Source organism: Cinclus cinclus, chromosome 11, assembly GCF_963662255.1.
Source record: "Cinclus cinclus chromosome 11, bCinCin1.1, whole genome shotgun sequence".
In the NCBI taxonomy this organism is placed as follows: domain Eukaryota; kingdom Metazoa; phylum Chordata; class Aves; order Passeriformes; family Cinclidae; genus Cinclus; species Cinclus cinclus.
In genome coordinates this window covers 24,249,115-24,272,880 of record NC_085056.1, presented here as the reverse complement: position 1 = coordinate 24,272,880, position 23,766 = coordinate 24,249,115, and the positions used below count along the sequence as shown (strand labels likewise).

At 42.5% G+C, this 23,766-nt stretch overlaps 1 protein-coding gene across 2 annotated transcripts; it reads right to left on the bottom strand.

Moving 5' to 3' along the window:
* Nucleotides 1-140: 140 nt before the first annotated feature.
* Nucleotides 141-18,897, bottom strand: CDH11 (cadherin 11). 2 transcript variants are annotated; one of them, XM_062500290.1, is made up of 11 exons: nucleotides 18,670-18,897; nucleotides 16,576-16,870; nucleotides 15,725-15,844; nucleotides 15,162-15,329; nucleotides 12,743-12,930; nucleotides 11,013-11,266; nucleotides 9,695-9,831; nucleotides 9,371-9,492; nucleotides 8,080-8,197; nucleotides 1,973-2,224; nucleotides 141-637 (listed from the first exon to the last, which is right to left on the bottom strand). In XM_062500290.1, the coding sequence occupies exons 1-11, from the start codon at nucleotides 18,895-18,897 to the stop codon at nucleotides 141-143; spliced, it is 2,379 nt and encodes a 792-aa protein (XP_062356274.1). The 2 variants fall into 2 exon arrangements, with proteins under 2 accessions (XP_062356274.1, XP_062356275.1); XM_062500291.1 differs by lacking the exon at nucleotides 15,725-15,844 and having other exon boundaries at nucleotides 18,670-18,738.
* Between the last annotated feature and the right edge of the window lie 4,869 nt (nucleotides 18,898-23,766).

Below are 23,766 nucleotides of genomic sequence, written 5' to 3'. Positions count from 1 at the left end.
TATCAAAGGAATCCTCTCTTTCAAACTTAAATGTTTAAATGTTATTTTTCTTGATTTTTAAAAAAATACCTGCTTACATTTCCTCTGGATTCTTCGGAACTTCGGACGCAGTTCTTAAGGCCAAATCTTAAACTTTATTGTTAAGAATCGTCATCGAAAGTGTCTTTGGAGCCATACAAGTCTGCAAGTTTCTTAAATCGAGGTCCCCAGTTTTGTAGATAGTCATAGTCCAAGTCAGAATCTGTTGTTGCTGATTCCAAGGAGCTGAGGGACCCAGCCACAGAGCCCCTGCCCTCGTAGCCATAGATCTGAATGGAGTCATAGGGAGGGGCCGTGGGGTCGTTGTCAGCCTCCTGTATCCTGGTGTTGATGAAATCATCCACGTCCACGCTGTTGGGTGCAGGCCTTAGCCCCGGCCTGGGCAGGTACTGGTACTCGGGCTTGATGTCCTTGCGGGGCATGAAGCCATTGATGCCATCGGGGTTCTGCAACGTGGCAATGTCAAATGCCTCCGTGTCCTCCTCGCCCCCGCCCTCGTCATCGTACGTGATGATGTTCTCCCGCACATCTTCCTCCTCAAACACGATCAGGGGCTCTTTCTTCTGCCTCTTCAGGGTGACAAACAGCACCACAATGACTGGGAAAAACAAAACACGGATTAGACTGTGCTGTTGAACAGCAGCGCCCTTGTAAGTAATTACTGCATCTCCAAGCCCTCGCCTCTTCTGCTGGATTGTTGCAAATTTCTGCATTTTCAGCACTCCTTGCTAGGTAAAAGCAACGATGTTTGTACACAGAACTGAACACACTGATCTGAGGCTTTCTGTCTGGGCTGCATGCCACTGCTCTTACTAATTGCTCATTACCGCAACACTAATTCAAGGGAAGTGTTTGTGGGGCCCCCAGTGCTGCAGAACACTGTGACACTTTGAGCAGTCCAAGCACATGAATATCTGTAACAAAACAAAGATGAATCTTTATCTTCTCCCGTATTCCCAAAGCTTAACTCTAATCCCAAGTGTCATTTCCATTAAAATGGATTTTTTTTAAGCAATACCTCCAAAGATGCATTTGTTTCTGCATTCTCACTTCAAATTTCTATAAAATAAAGTATATGAGAAAAGAAACAGTAAAAAAACCTTAAGGGCAATTAGAAAATATCGTGTATTTTTTTTTCAAACCATTAGGAAACACTCTGCAGCACTTTTTTAAAAGCAGGTCTTCCACTGAGATGAGAAGCCACTCATCCTCTTCAACACAAGATGGGTTTTAGGGAAATAGGTGGCAGGGGCCACAAATCCTGGGTGACATCAATAAGAAACTTGCCATCCAGGGAAGATCACAAAACTTAGAATTGTATGCCATGACCTCCTTTAAGCAGTGTCCCTGATTAGCCGGCATTAGGCTGCAGAAGGACATTCTCCTAGGCCATCTACACAAATTCACTGGTATTTGCTATTGAAGATATCACAGAAGCCCAGAATGGTTTAGGATGGAAGAGATCATAAAGCTCATTTTTTTTCACCCCCTGCCACGGGCAGGGACATCTCCCACTTGTCCCAGGCTGCTCCAGCTCCAGTGTCCAACCTGGCCTTGGGCACTGCCAGGGATCCAGGGGCAGCCACAGCTGCTCTGGGAATTCCACCCTGTGCCAGGGCCTGCCCAACCTGCCAGGGAACAATTCCTTCCCAATATCCCATCCATTCCTGCCCTCTGGCACTGGGAGCCATTCCCTGGCTCCTGTCCCTCCAGCCCTTGCCAATTGTCTCTGTCCATCTTTCCTGTAGCTCCTTCAGGCCCTGCAAGGCCACCCTGAGCTCACCCCAAAGCCTCTCATGGCCAGGCAGATCAGCACTCCATATAAAAATAAAAGCTAAAAGATTAAGATTCATTTCACCATCTTGGAGCTGAGGTCAGTATTCCTTTTTTTAACACAAGCCCAGAGGAGCAGCAATGAAAGAACATTTTTCACCTAAGAGAATGACGATGCAGGCCAGGATGGCGATAAGCGCACCGGTGCTGAGCCCCGCGTTGAGCACGTAGGCTTCGGCATTGCAGGAGAGCAGGGAGCCACTGCTGTCACAGCCGCACACGCGGATGCTCAGCGTGTTGGTGCTGCTCAGCGGGGGCATGCCGCCGTCGCTGATCACAATGGGAAGGAGGTACAGATCCTGCTTCTGGCGACTGAACCCTTCCCTCCTGACCAGCACGCTCGCTGTGTTATCTGGTTGAAGAAGAGAGAGAATCATCGGTAATTCTTCCACAGAGTCATGATCCTAGCCAATAGTGAAAAGGAAATTTTCTCGCTGCAATGGCTCTCAGTTTTCAAGGGCTTTAGCATTATTTCTACAATAAACCAGTAGAGAGTGTCACCTTTCTAATGACCCAAGAGCAATTGCAGGATTGTATTTAATTCATACAACACCACAATCCGTTTTAATTCTTTAACACAAGCAACACAGATATTTTCTGTCTGATAGCACCTTTTAATACCTGTAGCTTTCTAAGGAAGTCATAACATTTTTTCAACTACCCAAATGGCTGGAACTTCTTATTGCTGTCTGAGCTGTTTTTAATGTCTCTCCAGAATTAAAGCTTTCAACGGAGGGGTAAAACCCTTATCTCCCTTATGTGTTCTTGGAATCACATCTAAAAGCACCTAAAAAGAGATCTGTCCTCAAATGGGCTCTGATAATGAGACTCCCACCAAAACAAAAGCCCGTACTTGCTGTGTATGAGTAAATTTGAGCCTTGTTGTTTCAGTAAGGAATGCTGAAGGTAACAATGTTTTATCGGAATATGGTTTTCAGCTAAACTTCCAAAGCCAGAATTCAGAGAGCTTGATCATACATGTACAGTATGTCTGGGCACATTTTGAATTACATGGATGTGAGAAGGAGTTGAATCACAGAATCAAAAATGCCCTGAGTGGGAAGAGCCCCCCGGGGATCTATGAGTCCAATTCCTGGCAGTATTTCTGTAACTCTATCACCATTGTCCTCAGAAGAGGTGACCTGCCATGGTGCAGGGGACAGAAAATGATCTGCCATCTCAACACAGGACATTTTGGATAATCCTGCACACTTCCCCTGGCTAAAGCCTTGAAAGAGGACAGGGTGAGATGTCACCTTGGGCTGAGGCAGCCTGTGCTTCCCAGTGCCAGGGGAACACCAACAGGGCTCCCTTGTGCCCCTCCTCTCACTCTCAGCTCAGCCTGAACCAAAGTTTATAGCAGTTGTAAACATCCCAAAGTAAATAAAGTGAAGCAATCATATCCATGGTTTTCAGACCTTCCAAAGCCAGTTTATATTGAAGATTTATTCCACACAACCTCTCCTGGCTTGCCATATTCTTTATTTTCTCAATATAACAGAAAAGGGGGGGAGGAAGAGCAGTTCTTTTATCTGCTGAGGGAGGACTGCTCACCTCCAAAGGTACCCTCTTTACTGCTGCCTCAGGCTTCTGCAGATTAATAGTTTTCCTGTTGAAGAGTCAGCATAAATCCCACAATTTAATAATGAAAACCATAAAACCTCTCCTAATGATCTAATCACTGTGATTTCCATGGAAATCTGTGAATAAATTATCCCCAAAGAGAAGCATTCTTGCCTTGCATTAACCACCCTTGCAGGCAGTACCCCTGATGGAGGACAAGGTCTGAAACTGTCCCCAGATTTGGTCAATCTATGGGGTGAGGAGGATGTTTGCACTGCTTGACCCTCCGAGGAACTTCACCAGAAGGGATGAGTATTTTAGGTAGGAGCTGTTTGTTGCACATCAAATGAATGCATCCCCCATATCTACCCCTGTCCTGCCAGCCCACACCCCTGTTGCCCTGAGTGCCCACCTGGGCATGACACAACTGTTGCTTTTTGGTGTTGAGTCTCACAAAAAGAAAAACTGGGTAGAAAGCAGCTTGTTAACTTCTCCTTTGCACAATGTCACATTTGCTAAAGACAGAGACGCTGATAATGATCTGATTGTTTATTACTCTGGCTCTTGGAGGTGCCCTTTGTCTCCCTCAGAGTCCTCCCAATCTCCTGAATGTTCACCTGCCCCATGTAAACTATGAAGTACAATTTTTACAGGACCTTGGCAACATCAATGTCTGTGTGACAGAAGCCTTATTTTAGGACTTTAAATTAATGGCTCATAAAAATTTGGTACAAATACAAACACAACATCTAATATCTATTAACCTATCAGCTAACTTGAACTAATACATTGATCCAGAATAAAACTATTCCACAGAATCCTCTAAAGTGCTCTTAATAATTAATTTCCTCAATGGGAGAACCAAGATCTGTTCCATTAAATGAAAAATCACATCAGGGCAGCTTATTCTTGTGGCAAAAAATATGAACATTAACAGGGGCTGAGCCACAGCTGCCTTGAGGCTTCAAAGGCACTGTGTAAGGAATGACAATACCATATATTAGTACATTTAATCTTTAGCTATGCATTTTTTAATCATGTATTTTATTTTTCTTGCCTTTTGTCAGCTGAAATAGTATTCCTAATTAGAAATAAGAAAAGGATGGCAAATTATTCAGCTATTATATGGACTGGCCTGGTCCAGTGAAGTCACTTAAACTAAACAAAGTTGATTTTGATCCAATGGCTGATTTATCTGTTTTAATGGGAAGTGATTTTTAGTTTAACATGACTTTTTAAAAAAGAAAAATCCAATCAACATTCCTGGTTAAAGTTTAAAAAGGACTACAATACATCAAGCCTAAAAGGCCATTTTTTAAAACTTTTCCTTTTACTGTTTATGTTCACATCTCACATTTAGAAGAAACATAATATCCATAAGAGGAAAAAAACCACCTTTCTTACCTAGATAAAAGATAACATATAATCCTAGCTAATATTCTCATCCTTGCTTTTTTATTATTTTCAAGGCCCAGGAGTAGAACTATAATCCTGGTAAAATAGCATTTTTTAAGCCAACAGAAGTTAAATGTCAATACCAGCTTAAAACTGTTACTTAACACATATGGGAACTACTTGGCTGTCAGTTCTAATGAACACAATGGGGGTTAACACAAGAAGAAAAAGAACAGTCATCTCAAGGCCATTCCCACAATTTCACATTTTTCCAGCTATTATTGCCTTTTCTATCCAATATCCAAAGGTGTTGCAAATTAGGATTCCCTGTGCTCTCCGGAAAACCTTCACAATTAGAAGCTAAAATTGCATTATTTTTTGGTGATCCTTATACTGATCTCCCTGATCTTTGATTTTGTTTTTTGCTCTGGTGATCTTATTGACGATTTACAATTTTTCCTATGTGCATAGGCAAAAGTAGCTTAGTTTTTAAAAGGCTTGTTAAAACGTAGATTGTGTAAGGAGGATTCTAGATTACAGGAGGCGACTGCAGTGTGAATTTGATCACCTATATCAGGTGTAAGCGCTAATTAAGCCAGAGAATGAAACAATTTCAGGGGTCCAGCTGTCTAAAATCCTTACCTTACTAGGAGTGGCAATAGCTGTGGATAATCCATGGCAAAATCTTGTGACTTGATTGTTTGCGTGTTTCAAAATTTTCTTGTTGAAAAAGCATGAAGCACGTGTTCGAGTTTAAAAAGCAGATTTGTCACAGATTTTCAGGGGCTCATAAGTTTATTTTCAGGCTCTATCTTGAGAATTTGGGACTGCAGCCCTTCCAGCAATGCCAGGCTGAGGGAGCCCAAGGAAAGGGCATCTCAGCACAGGAGCCAGCAGGGTTAAAAGCAGGAAATCCATTGACCCAAAATCTGCCTCTCTGCTGTGAAGTGCCACAGGCCTCTGCTGCTCTTTTGAAGGCCTGACTTCAGTTTGAGCAGAATTGAGCAGAGCCCGAGCAGACAGTGCTGTTTGTTTATAAGCTATAATATAAAGAAATTGTGCAAAAGTAATACTGTGTTTTATCCCAGTGTGGGCTAAGCCATTATCTCATGTTTTCTATGGAAGATGGGCTCCACTGAAGACGTGGTGACACAGTGGGCTATTAATAGGATGTAGAACATGATTATGCTTTTTTGGATTACTGCAATATGTGATTACTTTCAGGAGCTGGTAAAAAGAAACTCTATTAAATGATAATTATGGGACTATATTCACTTTAAAGTTCTGTACTAGGCCCAAACACTGGAGTTTTCATTAGCTGTTCTCCACAGTTAATAAAGCCATTTTTCTCTGAAAGTAGCAATTCCCTCTGAAAGCTGTGGCATAGCTTATAGAATACTCAGACTTACAACTGAAAAAAAATGACTTTGAATGGCCATGGACATTATTTGACTTGAAAATGGTAACACACTCTCCCTAAGAACTCCTATATGGGAGCACACAGAATTTTAACTTTTTTTACTTTGCTCTAATATAATTTACTTTAAAAACCCACAAGAAATAAGTAAATTAACAACATCATTGCACTGAGGATTGAACAAAATGAGGGAAAGAAAGGATGGAAATGGATTAATTTCCTCAGACTACTCATTTCCCAAAACCAAAATTATATGGGAAGATTCAATCCCTTAATACTGTCTTTTTGAAATAACCTTTTGCAGTATTGTCAAGTAGAAGCAGACATCATAATTTCAACTACAACACATTTTTATCTGGGTTAATTTTGTCAGTAATGAATTTGCTGCATATGGAAATGAGGGATGGGTGGGATTGGCTGGAGTCAGGAACTATAATATCCATCAGAGTATCTCCACTCTGACCTATGCTTCCTCTGATAGATTATAACATCTAATCTATTTTCAGTTTGATGTGGTGACCATAAAATGTATTTTATAGCAAAATCTGGTCTCTGGGTCTCATGCAAAGAATACATGCTTATCTACTCCTCTCTAAAAATACACCCATGAATTTTTCAAAACTTGTGTTTTACTACTTTAAAGAAAATAAATATATGCCCTGCACTGGCTCCTTTATGAATTGCTTATGTATGTGCAAGTGTCAAGCACTAAGCAACAGAATTACTTTGATCAGTCGGGAATAACAGAGATTTTTTTTTGGGAACTCTGATGATAATCTGCCTTCAGATGTGGAGAGAGATATAAAGTGTGCCTCAACAGAACAGTTTTTACTGAATTCATATATCTGGATTGTGTTGCCTTTTGTACTTCTGGCGCTCTTGGATTCATAATTTAAACCAGTTCAACCGAGTTTTATTTTTCAGAAAATAGTCAAGTTTCCTTCAAACATTCATGCTTGTCAATCAAAACCAATTCCTTAGAAGCTAAAAAGTTTTTGCCCTGTGAAGGGAAATAAAAAAAAATGAACATTGAATCTGAATATAATGAAATAAATTGAATAAATATGTATAATGGCCAAACCTGTCCTTTTTTTTCAGTTTACCCACCTCCCCTGGCTCACTCAGCCTCTGGCAAATTCATGTCACTGATGTTATTATGTTGTGATCAATTGAAATTTGACATTCACCCAGGCCTGAGGGTTTTGCTTTCAAATTTCTTACATCTAGCCATCAATCTGAATGCAAAGCTCTTCTGTATTTTGCGAATACCAAACTGGCAAAGGGATCAGGAAATCCAGATCCTGAGGCAGCCAATCCAGATGTGTTCCACAGCACAAATCCCCATTTCATTTCCTGCGCCGTATAGTGATTTGATTCCGTTGGAAATCTAGCCCATGTTTATTGTGATCCATAATTTACAAAAGCTGGCAGGCACAGTGGTGAACAAATACAAGCAGCCAAATAATTTATGCTGTCTCAGCTAATTTTAGGTTTCTCTAAATCAAGGAGATCCGCCAATTCCATTTACTGAGTGTTTGGCAGTGGTTTTATCCTCTTCCTGGGAGATAAAATGGCTGTGGATTCTTCCTGCTGGGTATTATTATGTAATTTAAAATATGCATTCAAGAAAATTCAAGTGACTTAACAAACATCCCACTTTCCCAAGAACATCCTTGCATCTCAGCTGTATGCCTTTGCCTTCCTCCACTAAATCCTGGAGAAAGACAGTCTGCTAAATTTAATGACAAGGCTGTTGCATGACATTACATTGGCCATTAGTTTTACTTTGTCATTTCTTTAGATTCTGGTAGAGTGGGAATCTTCACACAAACCTCTGTTGTCTCTGAGTGTAAAATTTGGATTATGAATAATTTCAGGTGGTAAACTGAAGATAAATCTTGGTCCATTGGCTGAGTCATCCTTGTCATCGGCACTAATTGTAATAAATTGCTGTAAAAGAAAAGCACGCTGTAAACAAACAGCTTCTTCTCTGGGTACATCACATACAGACAACATTCTGAGACAGCCCTTGGATAAGAATTTTAAAATAGCAGAACCCCCCTCAAATACAAATATATGCAATTATAAACTCAGAGCTGACTCCAAACTTTAACAGGCAATCTTTAATTACTATTGCATTATTCCGCCCAGAGTTACAGCTGTAAAAGCACACACCTTCAACATTCTCATACACAAATATGTGTTAATAGTAACACAATCGATTAAATAAAATTATAGAAATTATATGCAGAAAACTCAGCAGCTGAGAAAGTCCTTTTTAAACTGCTATGCTGACTGCAAAGGCACAGATCACGTGCAGTACTGTATTTCTCTATCATCCTAACCCCTCATCCTCACAGATTGCCCGGAATAAATCTGTTTGCTGCACTCTACAAGCACCACACTGGGATTCTTCCCATAAGACATTGAGTATTTCCATAATATCCAAACCAGTCTCACAACTGGAAAAGCTGCCCTCAGCCAGCTCCACTGTCCCTGTGCTGGTGGGTACTCCCAGCCAAAACCAATCCCGCTCCGTGCACAAAGCTGATAACTGCTGATAGCAGTTCAGAAAAAAAGTGCCTTTCTGGGTGCTCAAGGCTTTCTGGCCAAAGCCTTAAAACAAATGTTCATTTATTCTCTCTCATTGGAGCTGACAGGACAAAACTGGGCTAATGCCTTGCAGGGAGAGCCATGCGCAGGGAGGTGGGGGGGAACGGGGAGGTGCTGGACAGAGGAAGGCTGTAGGGACAGGGAAGGTGGTAGGAAAAGGGAAGGCGGTGGGCATGGAGGAAGTGGTGGGAACAGGGAAGTGTTGGGAACAAGGAAGGTGTTGGAAACAGTGAAGGTGGTGGGCACAGGAAGGTAGTTGGAACAGGAAGGTAATCGGAACAGGAAGATGGTGAGCAGAAAGCGGTGGACAGGGGATGGTGGGGGCAGAGGGAAGATGGTGGGCACAGGGAAGGTGGTAGGCACAGAGCAGTGGTGGGCAGAGGGAGGAGGGGAAACAAGGAAGGTAGTGGGCACAGAGCAGTGGTGGCAGAAGAGGTGGACACAGGAGGTGATGGGCACAGGAGGTGATGGGCACAGGAGGTGATGGGCACGGGGGTGGGCAGCCCATACCTGGTTGCTTCGGGCATTCTCACACACAAAGGCTTCGTAGGCTGCCGCAAACTTGGGAGCATTGTCATTGACATCAACAACCTTGATTGCAACGGGAACTCTGGCTTCCTGGTGCTGTTTGTCTGCAGGAGAGGCAGACAAACTGAAATGACACAGAAGTAGGAACACCCCCCCAAAACAAACAAATTCCCAGCTGCATCCAAGGAAAGATCAAATATGCTGAGGTATTTCTGCTGAGATTTCTTGCAGTTTATCAAACTGAGACAATTGCTGGTTTTCAGGATTCGTACCATTGATTCGAAAACACCTCAGTGAAATACTCACGGACTTCAACTGCAAAGACAGATATATTGTGCCAAGCCATTTCTTCCCTATCCAAAGTCTTTATTGTCTTGATATTGCCATCTTCTGCATTAATAACAAAATATCTTTCAAGGTCGGTGTGTCGATCAATTGAATATCTAAAGAAGATTGGAAGTCAGTAATTAGAGATAGCAAGGACTTAGGAGTTTCATGCATCCAGATTTATCCTATATAATTATTATTTCTAAATGTTTTTAAGTAGTACACCTATTGTTGCCCTCAATATCATTGTCAAAAGGATGATTGTGTTCTTTTAAAAGGAAAATTGCCTGGTTGGTTTCTACATTTAGAAAAACAGTACATCAGAATGTTTGTAATAAGTGAAAATTGCTGGTCTTTGAAGTCTCTAAATCAAAGCCCTAATATACTCTATATTTTATTTCCTTATAAAACATGATAAAAATATCTACTGAGATATTTTTTCTCTTCTGTTTCATGTTAATCATGGTGATATTTTAAGTCTTCCAATCTTTCATTTACTCAGAATATTAATTGATCATACCAATTCATCAAATATTTTCCACTCTCTGCACATTTGTACAGCTTTATACAGTTCTGACTTCTATAACTTCATGTTCAAATTCTTTGAAATGTTAAGTATACCCACAAAAGAGGTCTTCATAATTTAAGTTACACTGAAGACATGACAAACAACATTAAACTAATAGAAGGCTAGTATAACATAAGAATTCCTTACTATGGGGGTGGGGAGGCCCTGGCACAGGGTGCCCACAGCAGCTGTGGCTTCCCCTGGCAGTGCCCAAGGCCAGGTTGGACACTGGGGATTGGATCAGCCTGGGACAGTGGAAGGTGTCCCTGCCCATGGCAGGGGGTGGGAATGGATGAACCTTATGGTCCTTCCAGCCCAAACCATTCCATGATTCTGTGATTCCAAGACAATCCAACACAACTGCAGAAAGTAGGGGTCCGTATGGGCTTGTCTTTAACAATTACCCAGCCCAATCCCTAATCTACATTGTATACTTTGATGTTTTGAGAAAAAAAACATGCTGTGATAACAGCATGAGATATTTGTAGAAAATTTAGTTTAGAATAGAGTCTACCAAAGATTCCCTTAAGCATATTTTAATAAGACATAGCTATAGTATGATACAGGCTTTGAGAAACCGGCAGCTTATGGAACAAAGGCACAAAAACAGGTGCTGGATGGTTAAAGTTTCAATATTCGGGGTGTCTGTAGATCTGTTGCACTATCTTCAGAACGTGCCTAGCAATTCCAAAAGCTAATGCTCAGAAGGAAACAGGAAATGCAGCAAACCTTATGGCACTGTTGGCAGCATCAGGATCTTTGGCATGTACTTTTCCAACCACAGTACCAGTTGCTGCATTTTCCTGTACTTCAAAAATGTAACTTGGCTTCAAAAACACCGGTGGCTCATCAGCATCTTCCACTGCTATTTTCACTGTCACCGTGTCCTTGAAGGGCCCATTGCTGATGAACTTAGGGTCAATGTGCACATTGGCTGCCTCCACCTTCAGGCTGTAGGACTTTTTGGTTTCATAATCTAAGGTCTGTGAGAAACAAGAAGACAGTGCATTCCAGAGTCAGGGAAACCAGGCTGTAAGGGCAGCAGGCAGCACCCTAGTGTCCAATGACATCAAACAAATGTGAGCATCTGTCAACAAGCTTGAACTGAAATGTGTGTATTTAAAAACATAAAGACTCAAATGGAAGGAGCTACATTCTATGTATGAAGCAGCATAGGAAGGTACTCAAAATATCACCACAGAGTCCTGGTCTTACTCTTGCTTGCTCTATCACTGAGGAAAGCATCTGTGCTGGGAAAATTAACCCTGTCTCCATGCAGCCCTCCAGGCAGCACAAAAGTGCGAGGGATGGGAAAGGGGCTCCCACAAGATGCCTGGCATAAAGCCAGGCTGGCAGGCATTCCATGTGGATGTGGTTTGAAGTGCTCCTGGATGCACCATGAGATAGCACAGAGATAAGTTAAATTATTTAGGTAGTGGAGAAAAGATGAAAATGGCTTGCAGTGCTTTCTTTTGTTCAGGTCTCTCCAACTACAGAACTCATAACACTTTCCAAAGGGAAGGTGAAATAAAGCCCCTTGGGACAAATCCTTTTGGGAGCCTGATCAAGGACACAGCGCCTCTGTGCCTGCATTGGCATGAAGTAGCTGCAGGGTTGTACCTCAAAATGATCACACAGGTGCCAACCACAATTCACAAAGTATGTTAGCACCAGAGACTGGGTGGACTGACAGCTCACCCACATTTCAAAACACACAAAAAATCCATTCCCACCTCTAAAACAGAGACAGAAATTGAACCTGGGCAGTTTTGAGCAGGAAACCTCTGGGTCTTTTCCTGATGGACTGCCCCAAAGGGCAGGGCAGGGCTGACCAGAAGTTGCCCAGGCCTTCTCATGTTAGTTCTGATTATCTCCAAGAGAGATAAATAGCTCTAAAGATACAAAGGGCAAAACTATAACGCTTCCATAATAATAAGATTTATCTTCTGTAATTTGCAATTTAAAATTAATTTGATAACACTTTCAAAGCTCCCGCTAACAGGCTGTGTGAGAAATCCCTTCTGCTGCTTTTCCCATAGCCTGTGACTCCTTCAGAACACTGTTGTGGACAATGCACAGCTGAAGAATTCAAACTATAGGTCATGAGGCTTTTCAGACTGAACATAAAGCAACAGTGAATGTCTGCTACTTATCAGCACTAGGCAAAACTTCATTAACAATGGAGCTGATGGCATCGTATTTTACCGTGACTTTTTATTATGAATTCATTTAGTTTGTGCAATTAATCCACTGTACAGTATTTATGTAACTCTTCTTGGTTATTTTCTTCCATTCCAATTCAGCTAATGGGGAAATGGAATATTAAGAGTTAATCACACCTTGAGAAATTAATTAAGTGAAATTTGCATTTACTAATATTTTAGCTTAGGTGGTAAACCATTATTACCAAATATTCTGTCAGCAACAAAGAACACTGAATAGCAGTAGGCATCACTCACCTTCTTAAGCTTCACAACCCCTTCCTGCGTCTCATAATCCGTGGTGATTTCAAACATGTCCATTCCATCTCCATCAATGATACTGTAAGCCACCAAGCCATTCTCCCCAATGTCAGGATCTTTGGCCTTCACTCTCCCCACTTCCTCTCCTGGGACAGCCGCTTCCGACACTGACATCTGGTACACACCTGGGCAGGGAGAAGAGGAGAACAGGCAAGTGCCTGAGTGAGCAGGCTGCTCCCCACTTGTCTGTTTGCTCTTTCAACTTGGGAGCTCCGAATAACCCCAGCGATTTTTGGTGATTTCATGCCCCTGAAGGAATGTTCTGTTCTGTTTTGTTCTGTTCTGTTCTGTTCTGTTCTGTTCTGTTCTGTTCTGTTCTGAAGAGCTTTGAGAAGCACGTCAGCTGTGAAACCTTAACCCACATGGATAATGTATAGGACATGACCTCCTTCCTGTTGCCCCTCTGCTCAGGGAGGGGCTTAAAAGGACAACTAATAACCCAGAATGTGGAAATTGTTGTGGCATCAAGGTAACCATCAATAGCAGAGATGGCATTTCAAAAACAGAAGGAAAACTCTCTCTCACATGACTCACGGTAAAACCTTCACCTCCTTTTCTCATTTCTGCCCATTCGTTCAAGAGCCAGAAATTATATACAGTGAATTGGATAAATCCTGTCTGCTGTGCTGGCTAAAGTATAAATCTTCTGCTTTCTATGTCTTGAATTAGGAGTGTGAATTTAGAGCAACAATGATTATTAAAAATTCACACCACAGACAATATGCACCAATTTTTATGTGATTTCATGCCAAACAAGAAATGGTTTTCCCAAAGCAAGCTCCAGTAGGAAAATCATCCCCAAACATCCCACAGGTGTTTCCCTGGGTATTTAGGGACACCAGAGAACAGCAACACTGCTCCTGGAAAAATCTGTCTCCAACAGTTGTCCTTCAGCCACTATTGATTCCAGAACTTTCCCAACCCCCTCCAGAGTTCAGATAACATAATCTGATGCTAAATATATCAATCTATGTCGTCATTTTCTCCCACATCATCACCAGTAATAAGTTGGGGAGGGGAAAAAAAAAGATGTTGATAAAATAAAATAAAATAAAATAAAATAAAATAAAATAAAATAATTTACTTTCCTTTGTAATTGCTCTTTTTTGCTTCACGGGCATCCTTGGGAACATCAGAAGACTTACACCAGGCAGGGACTTGGCTCATTACTCATAAAACAATTGCCATATATCACTGAAATAAGTCATTAAATCCAGCCCCAAAGAACCCAAAATTTAAGCACATAACTCATTAACAGCTTGAGAAATGAACATTGAAAAAAAAAAGAGAAAAAAAGAATAAAAATATCAATCATGTGGCTGTTTATACAGACAGCTAAACCTTAGTTTTGAGTTACAAAGCATTCCCAATTCAGATTTAACCTGGGGGTGAATGATTGAGTAGAGGAACTGCTTTTGGGCATTTCTGATAATTTCAAATGTTCTTGCAAAACACTCAGTAAAGGGGCTTAAATTCATGGAGAGAAATCCATCAGCATTAACAAAATATTGTATCCTGGTGTCTCAGGTTATGATGTGGAGTGAAAGGCTTGTTTGTAAGGTAAGTAAGACCTGATTTTTTTAGGATTTAATCCTTTTCTTTTTGAAGGGTAGATAATGCTGACACAGATTTTTACATTCAGCTCTTGCATGAGGAGCCAGGGAGCTGCAGCATTGGAAGAAGAGCTGTGAGAGCTGTTAGAGAGATGGCCACAGCCAGGACGTGTCAGGGTCAGAAGTGCTGCTCAGAGCAGAAACACAATGGGCTGAGATGGTATCTGTACTGCTCTCAAAAAACCCCAAACCCACACAGACATGAACTGAAGAACAGATGTGTGGGTTCATTAATGTACCTCCATCCAGCTGTGAAGGCTGAGTCTGGTAATGTCAACCCTGATTAATTTTATGTGTGAAAAGTAAATGAAGGTGCAAAAAAAATTGCTGTATTTGACCTCCATTAATACACTTTAACAATTCAAAAAATGTAATTGTGCTAATTTTAGTTTGTTTTGCCATGGCAAATATGAGTCTTGAAGAATATCTGCATATATATGTCTGTCTGTCTGCTCATATAAGTTATACAGCATGGCCCAGTAGCTTCAAAAATGAAGTGTAGGGTCAAGAATCTTTGCAATTTAATCCTGGCCCTAAAAGTGTCTCACTTTGCAACACAAAGCAAATAATCCAGACACTAAAGTTCCGTATGTTACCAGCAAAAAAATGAGTGACTAAGACTTCTTTATTCATGTGTGCTGCAGTAATCCATCCGTTACTGCCTCCTCAATCCTTGTGTGTGTCTGATACTTCATAAACATGGGTCCTGGCAGAAGATGGAGAAGGATTTTGTTGGCACTCACTCTGTGGGAACTTTGGTGGGTTGTCATTGACATCTGTAAGTGTAATTGTCACTTTGGTTGTCCCTGAGAGGCCTCCCATGTGTCCTCCCATGTCCTTGGCCTGTATCACCACGTGGTACTCCTCCTTGGCTTCTCTGTCCATGTTGGGAAGGGCAGTTCTGATGATTCCTGCAGACACAAAGGAAGGTGGCACGCACAGATTTAATGAAAACCTGGCTGCTGCACTTGCAGTGCATCAAACACAGCAATATTTGCAGTGATGGGGGAGTTCTGCTTCCCCTGAGCATTGCTGTGAGGAAAGCAGCTCTAATACTTCACACAGAGGACAGGCCTGGAGAATTACAGCTGAGCACAGAAACGGCCTTTCAATCATCACAGCATACAGAACACATAGAAATAGAAGCAACTTTCTGGTGTAGCAGCTCCAGCAAATGCCGGAGACCAGCCTGCAGCAGAGCAGGAAGCTTTGCTCAGACACATCAGCAGCTGCACCCAGTCAGTACATTCAGTTCACTTTGATGCACTCTGGTCATGAGGTGCCACTCCAAGAAACGGTTTAATACCTGTTTGAGCCTCCACCGAGAAGTAGGGCTGACCTTCAAGGATACTGTAAACCAGTTTGGCACTGTTCCCATAGGTAGGATCATCAGCATCTGAAGCTGTTACCTGAATAACTGATGTACCTAAAAATGGACAGCAAACACAGGAGGGACAGTCAGAGGCAAACACGTCTGGAAGGACCATGCAGAGATTCTTTCAGTCACACAACAGAGCTATTCCTAAAAGTTTTTATTTCCACGTTTGATAAATGAAAACCAAAATTACTTGACAATTTCTATGTGACAAAACATACTTGTATGATCAAAAAAGATTTGTCACCAGCTGTGATGTGGAATAATGTTTTGACCAGCGAAGATATAAAAGTCAGCAGTCACTCTGCACCGTTACAGTTTTTCCCGTAAGTAGTTTAAGCCTTATGTTGCTTTTGTCGTTAGACAAATAATAGAGTTTTCCTTTACATTTTTCTCATTAAGTTTCAGACATATCATTCCTATAGAAATCTCTGAGACAGACAGAAGCTCAAACAGGAGATGCAAATGGAATAGATGGTGAGACAGAAACTTCCCTGCTTTATTACACAACTCTGCCAAAGGAATGATCTTCGTGTTTACCCCAGAGGTTTCATATTCCATAAATTCCAGGGGACTCTTATGCTCCTTTCTAGGAGGAAAAGTAATTCTGTTCTAGGAACATTGCCCAGTTAGGAGCTGTGCAGGGTTTGATTTGGGCAGCAGATTAAATACATCAAGTGGATCACTGGCTGAACACAAAGTAAAATTTACTTCCCCAAATCCTTGACAATAAGAATGAAACAATGCTGAGATGTCCTGACAGTGCCTTTCTGAGTACTCACCTACATTTGATCTCTCCGGCACATTGGCATGGTAGTTTTCATGGAGAAACTCGGGTGGGTTGTCATTTATGTCTTGAACTTTGACAATGAATTCAGAAGGGGGTTCCAAAGGTCTGTTCGTGTTCCTGTCCACAGCCTGAGCGGTCAGGGTGTACTGAGCTCGCTCCTCCCGATCCAGTGTCTTGGTTGCATGGATGTTCCCTGATTTGTCATCAATAACAAAAATGATTCCTGCTCCTTCACCTGAGAGAATGTATTTAATGTTTCCATCTCCAGAATCAATATCTGAATGAAGCTACAAAAGGAGAAACAGACACACCTTAACAAAGGAGCACACATTTCCTGGATGTACTTATGAAACAAAGAAGTGCAGGAAATTGCTATCATTTTACAGTTTTCAACTGTGGCTTCCACAGGTGATAATCCATGCTCAGGGACATGCTGTAACCATGTGTACCCTACATCCAGGGCAGTGCCAGCCCAGACCGGCCTCCTGCCATATGCAGGGCACTGCTAAACCCAAAATTTCAGATTTAAGGAGGAGAATACACAAAAAGATACTTATACCAGGTTCTTTATTCAAATGAAGTTGATGGGACAAGTAATTTTTACAAAGATTTTTACACTTCAATGAATCATGCTCTACTGGGTTGCATGTAAAAAGCTGTTAAATGACAAATGGGATGAGTTAAGTGATAAATGAGTGAGCCCAGATGTTCCCAGGTGTGCAAGAAGGCCAAGGGCACCCTGGCTTGTAGCAAGTACAATGTGGCCAGCAGGACCGGGGCAGTGACTTTCCCTGTGATGGCACTGCTATGGCCACACCTTGAGGGTTGTGTCCTGTTCTGGGCCTTTAAATTCTGAACAAAAGCCCTGGAGGGGCTGGAGCGAGTCCAGGGAAGGGAACGGAGCTGGGGAAGGGGCTGGAGCCCCAGGAGGGGCTGAGGGAGCTGGAAAGGGGCTCAGCCTGGAGAAAAGGAGGTTCAGGGGGGACCCTGTGGCTCTGCACAAGTCCCTGACAGGAGGGGACAGCCAGGGGGGATTTGGGATCTGCTCCAGGGAACAGGGACAGGAGCAGAGGGAACGGCCTCAGGCTGGCCAGGGCAGGCTCAGGGGGGACAGCAGCAGGAATTTCCCCATGGAAAGGGTGCTCAGGGATTGGCAGGGGCTGCCCAAGGAGGTTTGGAGTGTCCATCCCTGGAGGTGTCCCAGGAAGGGCTGGAGGTGGCACCCAGAGCTCTGGGCTGGGGACAAGGTGGGGATGGGGCACGGCTGGGGCTCCATGGGATGGGAGGGCTTTTCCAGCATCAGTGATCCTGGGATTCTGTGTGATTCTGTGACTGCCAGCTAGTTTTTAATTACACCCTCTCTAATATAAGAGAAGCAACAAGTGCTTACTAAACATTATTATGCCACAACAAAACTTCAGTTTGATGAATGAGGGAAGCATTGAGCCAAATTACAGATTTATTGACTTTATATTGATAGCTAGAAATTGCACAATTTTAAACCAGAATACCCAGCATGGTATTTTCTGACATTGATCCTGTTTCCCCACTCTTTTTTGTGCTGGGGTTAAGTCAACACCATTCTGCTGCCCATTTAGAAACTGGCAAATATACTGGTTTATTTATATGTTTATGTTTTACTAGTGTTACTCAGTAGCAGAATAAAAAGTCAGTCCAGGATGTGTGTACATACACATGTGTACACAGATATTTGCCTCCCTCTATACATAGCCCTCAATATCTTTAATTTTACTGATAATCTGAAAATGAGAAGATAAAAAGATACATATTTTACTCAGCTGCTGGGTTGAGACTTATTTTTGCTCAAGTTGTTGGTGTTGTTCTTGCTGTTTTGCTGAGTAACAGCCTGCATACCTTGCTTCAAGGACTGCTGAGGTCAATGGAAATATTTGTATTGACTTAGGTAGTATTTTGCTTAGCACCTAAACTGAGCTACCAGAAAATGAAGAAGCAGCTTATACAGCATGAAGGCAAAAGCAAAACAAACAAAACCTACAAAACCCCCTCAAAAAATAATAAAAATTAAGAATATTAATCAATGGCTGAAAAAGGGATTTTTTCTTACCCTTCCTACCAGCACAGGATCTGGCCCCGTGTACTCCTCTATAACAAAGAACTGGTTCCACACCCAGCCTCTCTTGGAGCGGTGCAGGACTTGTCCCTCCTTGCCCTTCTCGAGGTGCCCGTGCAGCGAGGGCCTGGCATGGCTGAGCCTCTCGGTGGCCAGGGCCTGGTTGTAGCACAGCACCCCCAGGCACAGGAGAGCAGCGTGTAAACAATGGTGCTCCTTCATTTTTGGTTACTGTGTAGGCACAGGAGTATCTGAGATTCTACCCCTTCTGCCTTGGAAGCCAGAAAGTCTGGGGCCACTGAGGAGTTTCAGACCAACCCTTGTGCACATAGGATGGCACCATGCATTAAACACATCACCTTAATACTCTGCAGCTTCCCAACTCAGTTCCTGCAAGAAGGGAAAATGGAAAAAATAGTCAATTCCTTGAGGATGTGGTAGAGTTTTTTATTTAGCAAAACAAAACTAGATCTTCCTTGGTAAATATCAAGATAAGAAGATTAAAATAAATACATCAATACTGATGAAATCCCGAGTAATGAGCAGATTTGCTACACAGAGCTGCCACCTTGCAGAATCTCCTGGCTGGCTGGTTTGGCCACTCAGTAGCTGGAAGTTAAAAGATAGATAGGGAATCATATTTTCTCATGATCCTTTCAAATAGATTTAGCCCAAGATGCAAGGTAACTGTAGAAATACCTAATTTAGACCTAATCCCCCTCTGGAGCTTAGATAAAAGCCTTAGATACAAGTTGCTAAGGCAGAGGTCCAGATATAAGGGAGATCCCAAGACTTCTCAGGAATGCAGTATTTCTCCACCAGCCCTTTAATGTCCAACAGATCCTTGTGCTGAATATAACCACCTCTGTTTTTCCTGGGCAGGAGCAGGGGCTGGCAGAGCTCCAAGGAGCCCAGTTTAGATTTAGACCCTGGAAGCACCTCTGAGGATCAAGGCACCATTGACACTGATTGCCAGTGTGCTGCTCTGTGCTGGGCTCAAAAACTGCCACAAACCAATAAAAATACATTCGGATATTTCTGACAGTATAACAATTGATGTAACTGTTTGTTTCTACTTTCCCTGGGTGTCAAGTTACCAGAAGTACATTGATCTCCTACTCCCACTAATACTTCTTCAAACACTAGGTCAGATTTAATATTTGAGAGAGAAATTGCATGATACAGGGAATCCCTGTATAATTACAGCCCTCAATCTACCACAAAGGCCACTTTCACTTATCCTGTATATTGGAATATATTCCAACATATTCCCCTTGAATCTTTACACAACAACAAATTTCACAAGGTCTCTACAATGCTTGGTTTAGTTTTTGGTGTGATTCACCTTACTTTTCTGCAAGATACTGAAAACAATCATATTTATAAAGGCAAATGTATAAGTATGTGCTACCATTAGTTGTGAAACAGAATGATTTTCAAATGTGAAATAAGGAGACCTTAATGGTATTTTCAGCAGACAAAAAGTGAATATAGACAAAAGCTTGACGCTACAGCACATTCTGTAACTCCAGCCACAGACAAGTATCTCACTCATCTCAGTCCCAAACCCACACATTTGGGATTGTCTTTCTCACATCCTAAGCAGTCATGTCCTCCTTCCACATCCCTTTTACAGTTACATAAAAATACATTGGCTGACAGGGGTTCATGAATAAGGAATTAAATATTTGGGTTTATTTCCTCAAAAAAAGATCAGCTTTCAATTTTATTTTACTAAAAACTGAAACCACTTCAATTACAGCACAAAACTAGCTCAAGCATAATGAGTGAAATTAAATTCTCACACATAGATGCAAATATACTCTAGCTTTCCCAAGCATATTTATTAAATAGATTTGTTGTATCCATTTGACTTTTTCCTATCGTTACATGATGACACATTACAGATTACTCACACCAGCATGGAAGACATAAAAAAGAAAACAATCCCTATAATTTTGATCATGAAAATGCTTTTATTTGGACACAATGTGTATGTGTAGAGCATTAGGTCTGTGGTTTCTATTTCATGTCTCCATCTTGCTGAGCAGTTAAAAAAAAAGTAAGACTTACAGGGTGTGAAAACTGAGATTTCAACTATTTTGGACACTTGTTTTGCACCCAGCTTTGCACAGTGAAAAAAAAAAAAAAAAAAGCTATGGGATTTGTGCTTCAGGGATCATTCACGTGCAGCAGTTAGATGGGATTAAGCTCCTGGAATGTTATAAAGCACCTACATACTCCAAACATGGAATAGGAAGATATTCCTGGACAGTTGGGCGTTTCTAAACCTGCTGTGTAAATAATAATAAACCTGTAAATAAACTGCTTATGTTAATAGATTTGGGGTGCATTTGAAAATTAAACTCACTGACATTCATCATTAGCATCACAGAATGATCTCAGGTACAGAGATAAGTAAATAAATCCCCTCACCCTTCTTCAACTCCTCAATACTATTATGTAAACCAGTAAACACTTTGTAAAGCTGCTTAACCAGAATGGCAGAGCCAAGCTGATACACACACTGCTTATTATCAGCTATTCAAGTGTGAAGTGCTGGAAACAAAATGTTAATCACAGATGCATACTTACTTACTATCAGGGATTTAAAGCAATAATTGTTATATTCTGTTTTACCCTCTGTATGTCTGTGTACATGGATGAAGCAGCAATGTTCCATGTCTTCAAGCTAAGGAAAACTATTCTCTCTCATTCACCACTTCAGAGAATCCCATAATCTCAGCATGGTTTGAGCTGGAATGGATCATAAATCCCACCCAGTGCCACCCCTGCCACCATGGCAGGGACACCTCCCACTGTCCCAGGCTGCTCCAGCCCCAGTGTCCAACCTGGCCTTGGGCACTGCCAGGGATCCAGGGGCAGCCACAGCTGCTCTGGGAATTCCACCCTGTGCCAGGGCCTGCCCACCCTGCCAGGGAACAATTCCTTCCCAATATCCCATCCATTCCTGCCCTCTGGCACTGGGAGCCATTCCCTGGCTCCTGTCCCTCCAGCCCTTGCCAATTGTCTCTGTCCATCTTTCCTGCAGCTCCTTCAGGCCCTGCAAGGCCACCCTGAGCTCAGCCCAAAGCTTCTCCTCTGCAGGTGAACAATTCCAGCTCACCCAGCCTTTCCTCCCAGCACAGCTGCTCCATCCTCTGCTCATCCTGCTGCCTCCTCTGGGCTCTCTCCAGCAGCTCCAGCTCCTTGCTGTGCTGGCCCAGGGCTGGGGCAGCTCTGCAGGTGAGGTCTCACCTGAGGGGCAGAGGGGCAGAATCCCCCCTGCCCTGCTGCCCACGCTGGCTCAGCCCAGGGCAGGGGGATTCAGGCTGGGCCAGGTCTCACTTGGATTAAAAACAAGTCCCTAAAGCCATCTGTAGTCATTGTTTCTGGTCTGGGTTACAAAGACCAAGGGCTCAGTGCTAACAGCAGTGCCAAGCTGGCTCTTTAGGAAGTGATGCCCAGGTAAGACAGGCTGCCAGGAAAGCTGGACCTACAATTAAGTGTCCCCAGCCTCCTTCATGTCCCTTCTCCCCTCCTGGAGTTCATGCTCTGCTTGCTCACATCATGTTCACTCCAGCAGTAAAATCTCTGAGTCTTTTCCTCAGACAACCTAAAATAGCATAAATCAACAGGCTTCCACAGAAGGCTGTGAAATTACTGAAATTTAAACCAGCTACAGTCTGGATTTTGTTGAAGTACCTGAATTCTAAAAGACAAGGTGCACAAGATGTTCTTAAAGCTAAAATAAAAATAATTTAAAAAATGAAGTAGTAACATTAACAAAACAAACAAACAAACAAACAAAAAACCACACCCAAATCTCCTATTTTTCCTCCTTTATTTTCCAAATAATCTACTTAAAACATTTCAAACATTTCAACATTAACTCAGCTGCTGAAAGCCTACAGTTTCCTTCTACTCCAAGCAGAAAACATGAAAAAACAGCAAAACCATTTATAAAGCAATTCATTTTTATCTTGGGGGAAAATACCTCATAATCCTGAGAGTTTGCAACACAGATGTGAGGATGGCAATTGTTGCAGCTGCTGGACTGCTGCTCCAGTTAGCATCTGAAAACTCTGTGTGCAGCACTTGGATTTGGGCACTGCACAGATTTGTCAGACTCATTTGCCATGAATGCTTGCAGCCTTTTTTAAAAAGTCACAATCTTTGAGGCATTTGGGTATCTCTGCCCATATATTACAATCCTCAAGTGCAGCAAAACCAGTCTCAGTGGGCAGTTGACCAAACTGCAACACTGTGCTTTTGGCTGGGATAGAGTTAACCTTCCTCCTGGTAGCTGCTCCAGTGGGTGTTTTGGATTTAGGAAGAGAGTGATGCTGATAACACACTGAAGTGTGAGTTGGTGCTGAGCATTGCTTACACTGAGTCAAGGACTTTTCAGCATTCAGCAGGCTGCAGGGGAGGCACCAAGGACCAGGAGTGGCCACAGCCGGGACAAGGGACCCAACCTGGCCAGAGGGATATTCCAGACATTTCCCTGTGCTCAGCACATAAACCGGGGGGAGCTGGCCAGGGGTCTCTCAGGAGTTGGCCAGGCAGAAGTCTGTGAGTGGTGAGGAACTGCAGTGGGCATCACTTGTTTTGTATATTCAAAATCTTTCCTCTTTGTTATCACTATTTTCTTCCTTTTCTGTCCTATTAAAGTGTCTTTATCTCAACCCATGAGTTTTCTCACTTTTACTCTCCCAAATCTCTGCCCCATTCCTGGGGAGGAGCAGGGAGTGAGCAGTGCCTGTGTGGTGCTCACTTGCTGGCTGGGGTAATCACCACAAATATCCTGATTTTTTTAACATTACTGTTTACAGAATTGTGCAACATATCATTTTGAAATCCCGAATTTTCCTAACAAATCTGTAAGAAAAGCTGTTTCCCACTTCCTTGAGCATAGTGGATTCCAAGTTTCATGGAATCATCTCATATCCTGAGTGTGAGGGACCCCCAGGGATGCTGGCTGCAGCCCCTGTCCCTGCAGAACCCCCAGCAATCCCCCTGTGCATCCCTGGCAGCGCTGTCCGAACGCTCCTGGAGCTGCGGCAGCCTCGGGGCCGGGACCATTCCCTG

Bases quoted from the DNA above. Each gene is read 5' to 3' on its own strand.
- CDH11 (XM_062500290.1), bottom strand. From the start codon at position 18,897: ATGAAGGAGCACCATTGTTTACACGCTGCTCTCCTGTGCCTGGGGGTG. The intron at 2,225-8,079 runs GTTTGTGTGAAG...TTCTTCAACCAG, and splicing joins TACACTCAGAGACAACAGAG to ATAACACAGCGAGCGTGCTG. The intron at 638-1,972 runs GTGAAAAATGTT...TGTTTTTCCCAG, and splicing joins CTGCATCGTCATTCTCTTAG to TCATTGTGGTGCTGTTTGTC.